Below are 18,007 nucleotides of genomic sequence, written 5' to 3'. Positions count from 1 at the left end.
AGGTAACCATAAGAATCATATTTATGTAAAGGCAGAAAAATTCCAATGGAAGAGTAGTTTGTTGCTCCAAAGACAAACCTAACTTTGACAAAAAGAATATCAAGGACTAGTTCAGTCTCAAGCACGTAGAGAAACAAGGTTTACTTATGTAGGATCTCAAGTGAAGTTACTGTATAAGAGAGAGTGAGGAGAAAAGGATTGTAGAGAGTGGGAATCCAGCATTGTAGTGGATTATGTGTCTGACTGCAAACAACTGAAGAACTGTTCCTGACATAATATACTCGTTGCTCTTTGAAAGAGAGAAGGCATCGCTATGATAATGTCCAATTCACTTCTGTATTATGCTAAGTATAGTTACATGTATGTACTAAGGAAATTAAATAAACTGGAAAAGAAAAAGAGAATGGGATAGTGGAAGTTGAAATCTGTTATCATTCTCAGGACTATGTATCTATTTCATGTTTTTTTATCAAGACAATTTGTATTCATTAGATAAGATTTTTTTTTTAAATTGTAAACAAACCCTGGAAATTGTTTCTTTTTTTTTATCATTTTAGGTGTAAGTTTGACTAATTCATTATTTTTGTTTTCAGCAAACCTAGAATTAGAACAAGGTTTTCAGAAAACTGTCTTCTCGTGCTTGAGAAAAAATGAGGAATGCAATTTTCTCATAAGTAGTCTGAAAGTATATGCTAACTATTTGTGACAAGTATTTGTAATAAAAAGGTGAAGTGCAGATGCTGTGGAGTTCACCGTCGATGTAGGCAGAACTTCTCTTCGGATCTTGTCTGCAAGGTTGAGTGCCAAGGGGTATCAGTGATAGCCTTGATGCACCTAACAAATAGAAGTCTGTAAGGAACTATTTGAAGGCAGAATCTCAAAGTGGAAAAAAGTTGCGGGATGAATGCAAGTCTTTGCAGATACTTCAAAGTACAGTGGACTGACTATTTGGGATGTGACCTCTGGGTCATGCACAACATGGCAATCTTAGTGCTGCAATCACATGAAAACGATCTAGTAAAGCCCTGTGCTTTCAGATGCTGGCATTCTTTTGCAGACAGATTTGCCCAGGCAGAACATATATTTATGCAAAATTAAATGCAGTTTGTTTCTTGTGTTTTCCTTGAATAAATTATATATGGGGTGGTGAAGCATTTGGTGGTGTCTAGTGGTGCTGGGGTGTTTTTGGTTGGCTGGGATTTTTTCTCTTTTGAGAAGCTAGGAAAAAAGTGATTAACATGAAAGCAACCTACTTTACCACTTTATCACCATTTTTTAGAAAAAAATTCTAGCTTTCGTGAGAACACTAGTCCCTCCACTTCCATCTGTGTTTTGAATTCTTTGCTATAGTTTTAATGATGGATATTCCTTGCCTGGGGTGTTTGTTTTTGAAGCTAAGCCGATGTTGTATCTTGGTTATTTCCTGCATAAAGTTTTAGCAGCTTGGCATTGGCTTCCCATCTTAGAGTAACTTTGGATTTCAGTGTCTAGTGGAGAAGTGACATTCATTTTTTTTTGAAGTATGAAAAATATATTTTATATTTGAACTGGTTAAGGTAGAGGGGGAGGTGAACTGAGTCTGGAAAACCTTTCTGACAGTTTGAGACAGGAAGGAAGAGGAGGAGATATACTGAGATGTACTGAGAAACAAACAGATCAAATGGCACAACCAGTCCTTGCTGAAGCTTGTAAGTATCCTTCAACTGGAAAGGGAGCCTTTCTTTCTGCATTTAGTAGACTTATATTAGTGGTGTTCATGTTGAGGAGACTTATGTCTCTGCAGGGATGATGGTATTAAAAAAGACATTAGAAATTAGTGTTTATTACTGCATTTTGGGATTTTCACTTTTAAAGGGTTAGAGAAAAATCAATTCTAAGAGTAGACCAGGGAATTTCAGGCTAATGAAACTTCTTTCATATCAAGGACACTGATGAATCAGGAGTCTATAATGTCATTTAGGTCACTCAGTGATGATATGATGGACTTTTACCAACGTGTCTTTTTTGAAGGAAAATAAGCTTTGCTGATCTCTGCATTCTCTAAGTATGTTTTCTGTAAAGGAAGGTAAAATAGAGCCAGGTAGTCTAATTCACTTGAATATCAGCGCCTTCGTCAAAGTTCTTTGCTGTTAGGAAACCAGAATTTTCCTTTAGTGAAAGAATTTCTACATTTAAATCTGTGCAGAATATCCATAAATGTTTCCCTGAATGTTGGACTGGACATGAGCACATGAAATTAAAAGGGCTTTACAAATGAGGTCTTGTCACCCATCCAGGGGCCAGTTCTTGTCAATGTTGCCACTAATGGCTCGAATGGGGAAGGACAGAGCAAGCCTACAATGTTCACAGATGGTGCCAAGTGCCTACTGCAATTTTGAAGGATGTGATTAGAATTCAGAACATTCCTGATGAACTGCAGAAATGAAGCGATGTGAAGACGATGAAGTTGAATATAAACTGTATAGCGCTACCACGGAGAAGGGAAAATAAATGCACAGATAAAAAATAGAGAAGAACTGGCAGGGTATCAATGGAAAGTCTATAGAGAAATGGTTGGAATAGTGATGTAACATAAGCAAAATCAGCGTTCACAATGTTGGACCCACTAGTCCTTCTCAGTGCTTGTGAGAATCCAACTTATGTATCATGTCCAGTTTCTGGGCACTCTGTTTCAAAAATAACATAATCAACTGAGAGCAAAAACAGTAAGAAATTTAGCCAATGAAAACTTGAAGGGTTTAATTTATTTAACACTGAGATGGATAAGGCAGGGATATACAGCTTTCTAGAAGTAAATTTACAAAATGTGTGCATGTTTACTAATTTAGATGAAAGAAGTTTTAATCGAAGTATGAAGGAAAACTTCATCATTTATCACTGGCCTGATGTCTGGTGATTTAACAGAACCAGAATTTACCAGAAATTTTTAAAAATGTTTTAGAAAAATGAAAAAAAATGCAGCCACACACAGTCTAACTCACTGTACCTTGCAGCAAAAAATAAATATATGGAAACCTCTTCTTACTGCCCTTTTCAAATCAGAGTGTAAGGAAAAGGGCGAGGTACTGGATCTGAAAACAGACAAGACACAGAATGTAGGAATATGTGATAGTCTTTTGCCAAGTCAAAAATAAATTATAGAGCTTCCAGTACATTTACTATTGATCTAGGACAGTGAGTTGGCGAACCTTCCCCAGGAAGTGGAATATAAAATTAGTAAAGGCTGGAACAGATTATAGGAGATCTCATGAGGGTCTTAACCTCCAGAGTTAATTGACAGTGCAATAGTAGATTAAAGTTATTGTTTATAATTATGGGCTAATGCACACTCCAAGGCATAATTTTAACCACTTCCTGTCTGTAACTGTAACCACTGTCCCGTGCTCAGTGTTCAGTAGGGATAACCAGATAAAAAAGAAAGAAATGTTTTTATGTATGTGAATGGATTGAATTACAATACTGAATGCCATCATATAATCCAGTGGTAGAGCCTCAGCTAAAATATCATGTTTAGTTTTTATTCACACTCAAGAAATAAGCAAAAGTAAATGAAAGACATTATAGGCATAGAAACATTCTTCTATCCAGAGTGATTGACCGTAATCTTCTTAAGTGAAAAAGTTAAATCAGAGTGGATGTGCTAAAGGAGTACAAAATAATGAACATCTTGAAAGAAAGAGCAAAACAATCTGGATATTTATTTTTAAACTTTCTCTTAACACAAGAACAAAGACAAACCTAAGCCTTTCTGGTTTTTGGTAGATATACAACCATCAGTTTGAGTTCAGCATAACTCTTGCAGAGATATTGATCTTTCCTTCTTAATCTTTCTTCTTCAGATTCCCTTCTCAAATGTCACACTCTGCACAGCCAAATTGCTGGATACTTTCTGTAGCCTGTCCATGATCTTTGACTTGAATTTCTTTATGGGCCTTTGTATCCAAATGTTATGTGACTCTTCCCACCTGTTCCCATGTGAGAATCCCCAGAATACCTTTTTCCCCTACAGATTTTCATCATTCTGCATCTTAATGCCCTGTCTGGCATTCACAAGTGTGGTGTTGCCTTGTTCATAGCAGTTCAGAAAGTTGCAACTGGGATTAAGCCTTTAAACCTTTCACCCCCTCTGAACTTTTCTATCAGTTCCCATTCTCACTTGCATCATATGCTCTGTTGTTTTGGCTTCAAGGTCTCCTGGGATTTACTATCTGCATAATTTTTCTTGTGCTAGCAAAATGCTGACTTCTATTCTTCAGTAAAACAGTGGTGATATCTTTTACCTTCACCCTGTTACCTTTTAGCATTTTCAAATGATTATTGTTTGTAAAGATTTTCACCTGCAGTGCTGCAGTGTTGATAGGGTTGTCCATGAATATCTGTAAAGCTGCCCTTCAAACTTCATGAGGTTCTCCTTTAATACCAAAGCCTAGACAGAAATGAGGAGTGATGGAAATTCTTGAATTCTGTCACTATAAATGATATTCTCTTACCTTTTCCTCCCATGCTGCTCTTCATCTTCCATCTGTATCTATTTGTCTTTTTTTCTAGATCCTTATAGTTAGCCTGAGTAGCTTTTGAGGTCCTCTTTTCCTTTGTGGGCCCAGTGTCTGTCGCTCAGAAGACCCTCCATGACTCAGTTGGTGCTCCAGAGCACAGATACAAAAATGACCGCATGTCCTTTTTCACAGTGGAGCTGGGAGATGAATAGTTGTAGATTATCACTCTGATCAAACTTTGGGGGAGTCTAGAAATTGTGTATTTATGTTGCATAGTAAGAATGCCTAGAGCTGAGTTACTTCTAAATGGGAAGAGCAAAAGATAAACCTCGTTTTTCAGGGAATAAGTTGACCAACTGATAAGGAAGCAGTGCACCTTTTGAGAAGGACATCTGTAATTTTCTTACTGCACAGTGTTTTTCAGTGTTGTCTGAAGCAAAGATCAGTGAGAAATTCAAGTGAAATACATTTCAGGAGGGCCCAACTCTAATTCCCGCTTTTCCATCTTACAGAATTCAAAAAGGACTTTGCTTGAAGTCAAGCCTGATCGTGCTTCTCTGGAGTTTTAGGACAGGACCTTAACACTTGACCATAAAGAATCAGATAATTTCATTATACTGTGAAGCAAAATTGCATTTTAAAATGTCAAAAATAGACATGAAATGAAATTGCTACTTACAGTGCTACATTAAGCACCTTGTACTGGTTACTTTTAGAAATGTGTTACTGGATTAGGTGGATCATCAGTCTGATTAGTCGTGGAAGTTCATGAATTCCTGTCAAAAAAACCTGTTGTTCCAGAGGAATTATTTTTAAGTATTGGAAAGGTTAAAAAAAATGACATATGGAGGTTGGGATGAGGAAGCTGGTTCTTGCCTTGCTTTGAAGGCAGTCTGCTGTCTTGCCTAATAAGCTTTTAACAGTGGAATGGTTAAATTAGGAAACTGGCCAAGAACAAATGGAAGAGAATGTAACATTCCTATTTGTAGGGCTGGTGGTTCGTTGTGCACTGGGACTGAATAGCCCCGATAGCCCAGCTGTTACCTCTCATTGATTAAAGTGATATTAGGTTAAAAGTGACTTTTATTAATTGTTTTATTTTATCCCAAGCCATAATTCTGCAAACAGTTGTAACATTTTCAGTCTGATGTCTTCCCTGTTTGTTTCTGTTCCTTAGAGAAGGACAATTTTCAAATAGTATTTATTGTAAAGCAAAGAAGACGAATGTAACTGAGGAGGTCTTGGTACCTTAGCATTTTAACTGATTAAAATATGTTGGAAGATTATCTGTCCTGTGTTAGGTATGTAGTTAGACAATGCTACCCAGAAGACATGAAGTGTTTTCCTGTTCTCCTTTTCTTCCTCTCACTTTCCTGTTTTTTGGATTAGTATTCAATTCCCCCAATTGTATTTAGTAATGCTTGTGATTCTTTTGTGCTTTGGGACTGGAAATTCATCACAACTGGTGCTTAATCTGCAGCTTTGATTTGGGTTCTTAGTGTAATCACATTTTAAACATGCACTGACCCTGTTTGAAGGGTCCTTAGAAAGTTGTTTTTTCACTACAGATTTGGATTTTAAAGTTGAAAAGAATTATTGGAAGCTGCTGAAATGGCACTCTAATTAGTTTGTCTTTTCCTTAGCCTTATCTACCCACAAAGGGGAGGATACATCCCAATTCAGTCATGGAACTGGCTTAAAACCTGAAACAGATTCCAGGCTGAGCCTTGAGCTTCCACTCTTCTGTTGCTTGGGGATTGTCTTTATGCTTTTTGTTTCTGTTTTGGTTCAGGTAAAATTCGAAAGGAAAGTGTCCCTAGGAGAAGTGATAGGTGTATTGCCTACAGTGGGACAAGGGAGGCCAAGTCACTGGGTTTGCAGATTTGTGCTGTCACTGGCAGCTTGCTTACTCTCTGCCTTAATTCCTGCATCTGGGAAGTGGAGCTAACATCCTGCTTTGCAAACATAAATGAAATCTCATGCCTCTTCCTTTAAGAAACTCTTTAAGACAGTTTAAATTTTTTTGGTGAGGCATCTGTCTGTCTACAGTGGTGACAATAAGCCCTTTGGTTAAGCCTTTTGGGTGTTGCAGGCATGGCCAATCTGTCTGGAGCAACAAAGTGCCCTGTTGCTCTGGTGAGCGAAAGTGAACTCAGAAATACAATGTAGAGGAAAATCTCCATAGGTTTATCACAGTTAGTTATTAAAGAAGCCTTGCATTAAAGACCTTTTATCCAAAATACCTTCCTACTTTTTTCTGTCATTAAAGGAAGCCTATCTCCTCTCTGCAGAAAAGATATATCTTAGTGACTTCAGTAGAGAAACAGCCCAGAGAACTGAATATCTGAGTCCCCCTTTGTTTCTCTAAAACATGGATTTTGCTTACAGCTCATAAAACTGCTGAAGACAAAAGTTTTGTAAAAAGCAGATCTCCACAGTCCCACAGAACCTCTTAATTAATTTTAATTAGATACTCGCAGGGTGTGAGTGCCTATGTGAGTGGCCCATTCTTGACTGATAAAGTGCAAAATGGACACCTGTCAGGCAAAGCAGCTTTCTCATGCAGTTCTCATAGCCTTTTCCCTTCAAGTGGCGGTGACCATTTATCTGCCAGTGCCCTTTCTTTGCCTTTGTTGTTTTCTGGTGAAGCAGATGACTGAAATATTGTCTCTGAATTCTGAGAACGAGGAAATGTTTATGCTCTGTCACATATTATTTATTATTTTATTTATTTCCTGAATGATTCCCAGCTAGTCACTTATTGTCTTTATAAACTGGCCATTCATCTCTGAAGCCAAGACAGTAGGCTCAGTGCCTCAGTGAAATCTGTGTGAAGGTGTTTGAGCTGCTCAGCCTTTCCAGTAGGGTGGACAAAAAGAAACTAGAGCTCTAATGAGCCATGGTAGAACAGTACAGTGGGACAGGAACTGCAGCTGCCTCTGCTTGTTTCTGTGTTCTGTGAACCCAAATTGCTGCATGGACTGAGTGTGTACCAAAATTTCAAGTGTTCCCTTTAGTAGTTTGAAGATTTTTGGAAGAAATATGCACTGTTTTGTGTAGGGAAGGTTTTTGTACATGAACCTTAATGTAAAAATATAATAGCAGATACTTCAGGGACAGGTTTTTTCATATGTAAATACAAGTTTTGAAAGCCCTCCAACTATCCATCTCTTTTATTGAGAACTCCCACTGACCTTTTAATGTGGTAGGAAGCTCACCAATTGTATGCCACAGGTATTAGCAGACTGTGTCTTGAGCATGCTATAACCTTGGTACTAGCTTTGTTTTGTTCTCATCTCCTAAATTTATGTAGTGCAAAATATCCTGCAATTTAAGGACTAGTTAATAAAAGGATTTAATGACCAGGAGTCAAATCCTACTGTTGCCAGTTCATTACAGGGTATTCTTCTATGGTTAATTCTGTTCTGAATAAATGCCCAGAAATTTGTAGCTTCTCACAAATTGTACTAGAGGACAGGCATTTGCATTCTATAAAAACAGTGATTCTAAGAAATTCACTCACAGAGTACTGTGCTTGACTGACATAATCTTCAAAATAGCCTGATCTTGTAAGCACAGGCAAATCTAAAATACATATTCAGTGGGAAATCAGTGGTTCTTGTTCTCCAAAGTTTAATATTTCGTTTTACAACATCATTCAGTCTTTGAGCATGCATTCTGGAGAGAATAAAGCAAGCAATGTGATCAGCAATAGCATATTTGTGAGCTATAAACTTAGAAGGAGTAGGTTATTTTGCACTAATGTGTTTTTCCCATAGAAGACATGAACAGTTGTGCTGGTTTATTGGTAATATTTGTTATCATGCTGCATTGTTTCTGGCCCAAAGTAGGACCTGCAGTCTGGTGAACACTGTATAAAAAAAAGACAGCCTGTACTCTGAATTGATTACTGATTAAGCATCAGTATTGCCAATGTATCTTCATTAAAAATATGAATCTTGGTATTTTGCGGTTGATCTGAGACAAGAAAAGGCTTCAATAATTACCTTGGTTTTGGTAGAAATTCTTTTCAACAGCTGCATGGAATTTAGTTGTTTGAAACGATCAGCATGTCACTTCATATAGAACATAGAGTTTGTGAATTCAGCTGTGTTCTCTGCTTCCTTTCACAGCATTACACCAACAATGGTTTTTTAGTTTGAAAATAAGCAGTATATTGGCATAATACCTTTTAGTTGTAAATTCTGCTTTTAAAATTGAATACTGTCTTTTCCATGTTTCTTCAGGGCTCGCTGGAAAGATTATAAAAGCCATTCTCAAGGAAGGATTTCAGATCTCAGCTTTGCAGATGGTAGGTTTCCTTTTGTGTTTGTTTTTGTGATAAACAGAAGTTGGAGAAGTGCTATATGCACTGCACAGGTGTCTTCCTGCAATATAAAACCCTGGTGCAGGCTAGCAGTGTTTTGGGATCAGCACTGTCCTTGTGATATTTATGTTTTATTATTTGGTTGATCAGCTGCTCTGTTGATATTTGCTCGGTGACCTTGAGCCGAGACACTTTACCTCTCTCCATCTGATTCCCTATAGTTAGATAGGGGGATAAGGATATCTGTCTCTTTTGGAGCAATTAGAGATACCTTTACAAAATGTACCAGCTAAAATTAATGAAGCTATTGTTAATATCCTTCCTTAATTTTTTAAAATATATTTTTAGTATGGATTATGGGGAATACTTTTAAAGATTCTGTAAGGATTTTGACACCCTGCACACCCTCAGCAGTTAAAGGAATTTAGCACAGAGATTGGTCCCAAGAGCGGTCCAGTGAGTCCTGCCTTTCAATTTTTGTGAAAGTTTCAAGATCTGAAATTCCCCTATCACTCAAATCCCCATCACAAATGAATAATAACCCCTTTCCTTTACTATCCAACAAAAAGATGTCATTGCATGTCTTAGTGGGGTAAGCCTACACTAAGTTGTCATGTCCTATGTTGTCTGTGGCATCATTGACTAGGTTTTTAACACACTTCATGTTGCAGCAGTAAAGCTGTTCCTTTTCCCTAGTAAAAATTAAAAGAGAATTCTGAATATTTACTGGTTAATAAGGGGTGTCTGTCTGTTGTTGTTGTTGTTGTTGTTTAATACTGCCTGGCTAACATTCTGGTTTTCTTAGTTCAACATGGAGCGTCCAAGTGCAGAAGAATTTTATGAGATTTACAAAGGTGTCGTCCCTGAATACCTGGTAAGTTTAAGAAGAATCTGTTTGAAAACAAAATATGCTTAAACGGGGAACTGATCACATTTTTTGTTGCTTGGGATTGTGATATGACTTATTTTATGAACAAGGTATTTATTAGTTCTAGTTTGTTCTCAAATAAATTAATGAATCTTGAAAACTGTGCTGTGTATGTCATCACAAAGGAGAGCCTTCCTTGAAAATTGTTCAACCAAGGAATTTGTAAAATGTGTCACATCCGCATCTTTCTTTGATTTGATATTGCAGTAGTGGCTTGGACCAGAATATATATTTATTATTTTATTTACAGTGGGGCTGTTATATTTGAAGCTTTCCTAATGACACTTTGAGCTATTCTTTGATTTATTGATCTGACTTCTGTAGATCTTCAGACAACTTAAGAAGTTTAAGATATGCTGTGATCCCAGTGGACCTCTCTATAGTGTTATGCCTTGTTACACTGTCACATAAAATTTTCTGACTGCAAATAGAACAATGGGAATATAAGAAGATGAGCTTGTATTTCTGTATCACCTTCTGTCAGAGGATTTCGGTTCATTTTCCTCATAGGAATTTTTGCAATTTACTCAGAGTAATGAGTTTAGCTTCACTACTATGCTATGTACTATGCAAATTATCCTTAATTTTTAAATGGTTAAATTATTAGACGTTTTCTACATATTTACTAATATTACTCCAGACAATTACTGATATTACTCTGATAATGAAATTTTTCTTCTTTTTTTCACCTCCTTTATGATTGTTCAGTCTAACTTATTTCAACAGCGTTTGTAGATTTGTCTTTAAGTGGGTTAGGAGTACTGTTAGTTCACTCTCAGATTGGGGAATACCCTTATGGTCTTCTCTTATAACATTATTTTTTACAAAGACCAGAGGGAGATTGCACAGGCATACTTGTAGATATGTGGCAGAATTAAAATATGGAAATGTCTGAAATTATTTCAGGGCCTGAAGAGTCCCGTGGTACTGCAAAAGTCTCTGCTTTGAAACAAGTTGGAAATTCTCTACCGTTTTCTGCAGCTCTTTTGTACAGTCCCTGACCCTCTAACACGTTGCAAATGTTAGTTATATAATTTAATTGGAGAGTTACTCAGAATGGAAAGTGACATTTAGACAGGGTAAGTCAATAAATAAGATACATTTGAGGTGATTTCAAGAAAAGTGAGAAGCTAGGGCTCCGTCCTGCAAGCTGGATGGGCTGGATTGACTCGGCTGAAAGGAACTTTCAGAGAGGGCACACATGGGAACAGCAACGGATATTGCCAGTGCAGGCCAAATAGGAAGAAGTATGTTGCAAAATAGGATATTGAAGAAAGAATATGACCTTATATATGTGACTCAGAACCATCTGTTTTGATCTAAATTTTATTTATCATTCCAAAATAACTCAACACAGAAGATACTGGCATCCAGAAATACTTTTAAAAAACTCCCTTTTCCTCTGGTTATCCCTTGTCAGTCAGATAAAGGCTTGACATTTTATTTAAAGTATTTCTTTGTGAAAAGAGAAAGCTGCATAATTGCCCAAAATGTTTGCTTTGTTGGTCTCTCCTTCATGGGATTTTGCATACTATTGATTAGTTATTGTGTTGTTTTGCTTTGTATTTCCTACTGTAACCAGGAAAAAGAAGTGAGATTATTTAGGTCAGCTCAGAATCCACTTTGTTAATCACAAATGCTTGAGCTTGGTTCACCTCCAGGAATGGTTTTGGCTGACCACAAGCCATGCTATTTGACAAATAAACTATTTGCTAAAGAAAATTTGATTTAGCTGTAACGGGGAACCTTACAGGAGAAGCTGTGTCTGCTATTTAACTTCAACTCTGACCTTGATGAGGCTGGGTAGGGTAGACCAGGTCTGTCTGACAAAGTACCACCTGCCTTTGTGCTGGTAACTTTGGTCACATTTACTGTTGCTGGTGGGACGTCAGTGCTGATACAGAAACAACAGAAAAAGGAGGAACAGGAATAACCACAGTTTGCAGAAAAGAATTACAGAATTGATTCAGTTAAAGTTAAAAGCCTGTTTTTTCTCCACTAGCCTGTTAACAGTTATTTAAATGGCAGAATTCAGTGAAATTGTGCTAAATAGTGACTTTGTGACAATTTACTGTTTCTTAACAGAATGAAATATGTTGCTCTTTGACCTGTTCTTAGCAGAGGATCTGTTGGTGTTAACACAGGTTTTGGAATTAAAATATTTGTTCATGTTGTAGAGCATGAAACTAGTCTGCACTCTTTTCATGTCCTCTCTGGAATATATCTACCTAGATTTCCTAGGATCACGTTGATGATAGAGGCACTTGACTAAAATTCAGAGTAGGAAGATTAGGCACATGTTCTCAGCATGGAATCTGTTATAGGGATAGAAACTTCTTGGAACAGTGCTGCTTGGCTCAGAGTGTTTGTGTATTTAGTTTCTGTCACAAAAAAAGGCAGAGAAGGACTGTCTTCCTACTGCTCTTACATCCACTCTATATGCTATTATTCTTTGCCATGGCTCATCCTTAACCTGCCTGTGGCTGGTGGACATGACTGCAGTACCTTGCTTGTCCTTACCCATCCTCCCTTATTTTCTTGTGGGTTTTCTCTTTTCCTCTTTCCTCATTGGTTTTGATTCCTTTAATTGTCCTGATTTGTTTAAAACTTGTCTGCCCAGATTTCTAGACAAGTATGCAATTATAAGGGCATGATTTAAAAAAGGAAGTCAGACTAGAACATCAAAATAGATTCTTTCTGCTTGTGAAACCTATACCTCTAATTAACAAACTCCAAATTGGCACTAATGCCCAGAGTTATTTTAAGCTTATGAAAAGTAAGACCCATCTTCATCACCCACGCAGAACTCATCATGTCTCTACTCTCCAGGAGGCTCCAGAGAAACAGATGATTTCAGGGTAGCCAAGATTCTGGTAACAGTATACCCCAAGAATGTTGCCAGATCAAGGACCCTTACCCTATCAAGTTGTGCCACAGGCACAGGTTCTGTTGGCTTGTGTGTTTTCGGCTTGTACAGTAATAGGTGAGGAAAAGACTGTGAGAACCAAAAGCCCAGGAGACATTTTAGTGGCTTAAAACCATCAGACGGGTGTATATTTGGAAACAAATATAGGCTGTGTACTGTGCTTCCTGTACAGAACACTGCAAAGTACATTGCTGCCTTGGAACTGGCTGAATATAGTGTGATTTTTTCAGGCTTAAAACCCAGCAAAGTGCATTCCATAGATTCAGTCTAGTTTGACAAGCTGTGGGACGCTGCCATGAAATCCAGGTCCAGATCGAAGTATTGTGAATATTGTTATATCCTGTTGAAGCTGAATGTCCAGTTTTTCTCAATTTCCACCTTCTGAACCAAGTAGCAAAATGTAAAATATTTCTTCTGTTCTGAATACTAATGGTATCTTTGTTTTGTGTCCTTGCTTTCCTAAATGAACCAATGTTTTTTAAGTGTGCCTGTCCTGTAAATTTGGACTTTGCTTTAGGGAGGAATCCAGCCCTGGCTAATGCCCAAAGAAGCTCATCTTTGTTTCTGTCTGTCTTCTCTTTCAGGAGATGGTTTCAGAGTTGTGTTCAGGGCCTTGCATAGCAATGGAGATTACACCATCTGAGCCTCCAAAAGTGTTCAGAGACTTCTGTGGTCCTTCTGACCCTGTAAGTACTTTCTTGAGCGATAAAGAAAGCTTAAAAATGGTATGCTATGTGAATTAAAATATCAAAGTATGGTATGGCTGCCACATGCTTGCTGCATTCATTAGAAACATGTGGGCATTATCGTATTATGGAGGTCAAACACTACTCTTAGTGGACCACTTTGCAAATCCTTTAGCAACTCTTCTGATCTTATCTAAAGCAGATGATAAAATACTGTGATGATATTTAAGTGAAAGGAAAGCTATCTAAGCAAAGATCTGTGTTAAATGTTCACAAACTCTAACACAATGTTTCAGAGTCTTGGAACAAACAATTACTGCTTGTGGATGCCAGTGTAATCAAACGTTAGTCCACTGCAGTCTGTGCCATTCTCCTGGGATGAAACTCTGGAAGGAGAATTGGTTCCTTTCATTTTCAGAAGGAAGCAAACAAAAAAAGGGTGTCAAAGTTCTCATACCTGTTTGCTTCTAGCTTTTATTTTTCATTTCTTGAGGTGGGTAGTTGGGTATGTGTGATACTGTGTGCAATTTGGAGACAAGCATAAGTGCTGTCTCAAAAAGTTTGCAGGTTTTTGTTAAACAGGCTACTATATCACACAAGAACCATGAGGTGAAATATCAAGATGAAGCAAATGAGGTCAGGTTTTTATACGTTTTCTGGTTATGATTTGACTGTCTTAGTTGTAGACTGAGGGGATTTACCAGTTTTCATGGAAAAAATTCACACAAATGAGTGTTTGAAGGGAGAACAAGTTATTCAGGATGTATTTTTCTTCAGATCCAGAGTTTTCATTACAGAAAGCACAAGCTAAAGGCGTTATCCAAACCTTTTTGTCCTCTTTTGTTTGGTAACATTCAAATGTTTCTCTGCTGGGTTAGCATCTTGTAAGCAGAGCATAAGCATAAGTTTATCTTTTAACTGCAGGATGATAGTTGTAATGTACACAATATGGTAATTTCAGGTTTGTTTCAAATTCCATGTTTAAAGTTTCTGGTCTTTAAAACTTTCAAAGATGCAGTCATTTTATTTGGGCCTATTATATCCTTTTCATGTGTCTACTTGTTCAGTGCATGATATGTTAAAATCAAAATATGCTTGCAAACATTACAGCTGCATTTGGTTATGAAAGACAAGTGTACCTATCTATACAAGGGGAATTTCACTATTTTTCCTTACTTCTCGCACGGAAAGCTGTCATAGCCATACAGCATGTGTGTATGGAACTGTTAATGAGCTGAGGAATCTGAGGGATGTACAACTTGATGGCTCCTCTGGGTAGCAGAAGAAAACAGACCTAATTTCCTGTCTCCCAGATCTCTTTTTAGTGACCCGCTGACGCTGTTTGTGTTTCCCTTTCAATGGCTAACTGTGTGACTTGGGAAGTAAAAATGAGTACCCAGCTGCTTCCAGTGGAAGCAGGCGGCTCTAATTTTTGGACACTGACTTCACAGCAGTTACATTAATGGCATGTTTGGAAGATGGGCAGCTGTGTTATGTATTTCTGCCTACTATTTTATGTAAGAACTGCAAATTAATTGATTTCCCAAGCGCATAAAGCATATGTACAGTAAGTACGGCTGCTCTCAAGACTGATCGTTGCCTGAAATTTATCTGTCTATTCAGATAGTGGTGGAAGCTTGTCCTTGAGGAAGAAGGGGTTAGGTATTTCAGTGGCTTTTGTCATTCCCAACTGGAATTTTTACAGAAGCTCACAACTGCACTTTGTGGTTACATTTGTCTCAAATAGCAGTAGCAGAAACCCTATCAGCAGTTTCATTACCAGCAGGGTTATATACAGACCATGAAGATAAAGTGGATTTGATAGTCTAGTGGTTAAACTACATCGAAGTGTCATGCAAATAGTTCATTATCATTGAGAGGCCTAAATCTCTCTCTAAGTTGTTTGTTTGTTTATATATGCTGGATCCTGATGTGTGTGCAGTCTGTTTATAAACACGGGTGTAGTTCACTACAAAAATGTACCTGTTTGAGTCACTTAGGCTCCTGTTAAAGAGTACCCTGTTTGGCAAGCAGTGCCATTGACATCACTGTCAATGACATTACTCTCAGGGCAAGGTGATGTTTGAAGTGAGTAAAGGTGCTGGAATTTGACTTATATAATTAATCTCTCCCCATCACATGTGCTGTTAATTATATCTTAGATACATAACTAATGTAATAATTACTTTATGGCAAGTCAGATATCTAAACTGGCTATGAATGTTAGCAGGCCTTTCAGCCCGTTTTTGGTTTTGCAGGGTGTTTAGGGCTGAAGAAAGAATTAGAATTCTTCTATTTTGAGGATTATATTTTAATAAGATAGCAATTTATACCAAGTGTATAATGCTAAAAATGAAATGGAACTTCAGGCTATTTTCTGTAACAGGGTAATATTTTTTTAGCACTGCAGGTCAGTAAAGCTCTCTGCCAAAAATATTCTTCATTATAAACCAGCTTATAAATATTATATTAAAACCTCCTCTGTGGTAGTAGGGAGGATAAATAACTAAAAACCTGTTTTGAGCCACTTTGTAGTAGTGTAGGAATGGCCTACCAAATCAGAAAAGCAAGCAGTGGGATAAAGACACATCTCTGTAAGGAGCTGTGCTGGATGTGCTCACTCTCCAAATTACTGTGACCTGATTGAAGGGCTCAGTGTCACAGATTGCAGGCTTGTGGAACATTTGTCCCTGGTAGGTAGTAGATGCACTAGGATATGTGCTTTTCTGCAGGTCTTGCTGCTGCTTGCGTTCTTCTGCTACACTGGCACTTTCCTACTGAGGGGCTGGCTGGCTCACTGTCCTCCTGTTGAACTGTCAGCATCTTTAGTTGTACTTGTCTTAGACTCCTGGAGTGCAGCTCCTTCTTTTGTGTCACTGGTGGTCTCTTCTGAGGCCTTCCTGTAGTCTTTCAGATTAGTTATGATGCTTGTTCTTGTCTTTAATTGCAGCCTCTGGCTTAGCTGTTCTCACAGCCAGGTCCCAGACTTCTTGTGTGACTTGCTCTTGGTGTCCCTCTGTGCCTTGTTCTCTCTGTCCTGAACTTCTGTGGCTAATATTTGGGCTTTAGGTATGGAAGGCTCTCTCACATCTACTATAATAAACTGGTATTTACTCTTTGCTTATTGTTGCTGCACCCCTGTAAAAGGCCAGCAGTCATACTAATGCCCATCTTGAAAAGGTTTCCTTGCTATGTTAATAAGGGCTGTTTAAAAAAAAAAGGTCTCTGGATTTCAGACGAGGCTGTAGCTTTTCAAGGAGGGGAGGCACCCATAGGCTCTGCTGTGCATCTGAAGCTATGGGGTTTCATATCCTGTGAGCAGCTGAGGACTTTTATTTACATATTTAAATTTAAAATAGGAATGAGATTTCTGAAATGACTGTGAGTTCCACTGATTTTCATGGTGTGTCCGAATCATTTATAAGCCCTTTTTAAAAATAGACTATTGAATCTTGCTAGGCACAACATTAAATTATGGGTCTTGTGCTGGGTGGTATTTCGCTCTGTTTCTACTGGTGCAGTTCTGATATCAAGAGAAAGAAATATTGCTTTGTGCCTGCAAGTAACTGCTCTAGAAAGCTGGGAAGGGTACTTAAATAGTTAATTAAATAGGATTACTACAGAACACAAATCGTTTGAATTTTCACCATGCAGTATCGCTTAGAAATGAGAGTGAGTAACTGAATCAAAATTCAGCAGAAATGAAGCTGTGTTTCTTCTTCATTGTAAAAAAAAAAAAAATGAAGTGCTTGGAGGGGTAGGGGTAAATATAGCACAATGTGCAACTGTCAAGAAAGTGGTTTTGTTTAAGTGCAGTAAAAAAAAAAAAAACAAAGCAACATGCATTTGATTTGATCTGCATTGATTTGACTTTCTTTAATATGGATCTGGATGCAGAGTCTGTAATGCAAGACCTTGGAACAGTGTGATGGTGGCCAGGAAATCATGTCACTGCTTGGGTTTGCTGGCATCGATATTTCATTTCACTAATGTTTGTGTATTTTTGGCCTCTGGAGCACTGGGAGGCTTCTTGTTAACACTTTGGTCTGAAGCTGTAGCTTCAGTTTTCGCATCATCTTCGTGCAGCTTCTGCCTTGAAATATCTGCTGGTAAAATTTTTGTCGAAGATGGAATCATTGAGATGATTACTTAGTGTTTGTAAGACACTTGTAAAATGCTGTAGAAATTGGGTATATTGCATTTATATTTTTCTTTTGAACTTTCTTCATACACAAATGAAAAAGTTGGTTATAACGCGCGATTTCAGGAGTCTTCATTAGCTACATGTTCCTGGCTGATTGCATAACTTTTGGTATTCCTAAGAGCTTTTAGTTGGGATTGGCAGTACATTAAACGTGACTCGAGTACCTTCTGTTGTGAGATATTATTACAGTGATGGGATGTGCTGCAATATTTCTGCATCCAGTGGGCTGAAAAGGGATTTTCATGCGCTTGCTTTAAATCCTAACCTGTATTCTTTTTACATTGGGGATTTGCACTTTTACGAGTAACAGTGTATTACCAGTCTTTTTTACTTTTGCATCAAAGAGCTGAAAGGGAGATTAGATGATTTAAAACAAAGCAGTGAACTGAAAGAGCTGGAGTCTGCTTTAGCTCCATTCCTGACCTCACTAGTGTGACCTT

General features: G+C 37.8%; 1 protein-coding gene across 1 annotated transcript in view; it reads left to right on the top strand.

The window, feature by feature from the left end:
- NME7 (NME/NM23 family member 7) overlaps positions 1 to 18,007 on the top strand; it is a 91,839-nt gene that overhangs the window by 43,426 nt on the left and 30,406 nt on the right. The window contains exons 8-10 of the mRNA XM_050334152.1: positions 8,744 to 8,808; positions 9,629 to 9,697; positions 13,262 to 13,363. Coding sequence (XP_050190109.1) covers positions 8,744 to 8,808; positions 9,629 to 9,697; positions 13,262 to 13,363 — 236 coding nt within the window. The remainder of the gene's footprint in view (positions 1 to 8,743; positions 8,809 to 9,628; positions 9,698 to 13,261; positions 13,364 to 18,007) is intronic.

The sequence above is a fragment of the Myiozetetes cayanensis genome, unplaced genomic scaffold, assembly GCF_022539395.1.
Source record: "Myiozetetes cayanensis isolate MyiCay16 unplaced genomic scaffold, myiCay2020 scf5-8, whole genome shotgun sequence".
NCBI lineage: Eukaryota > Metazoa > Chordata > Aves > Passeriformes > Tyrannidae > Myiozetetes > Myiozetetes cayanensis.
This window is presented reverse-complemented; position numbering and strand designations above follow the sequence as displayed.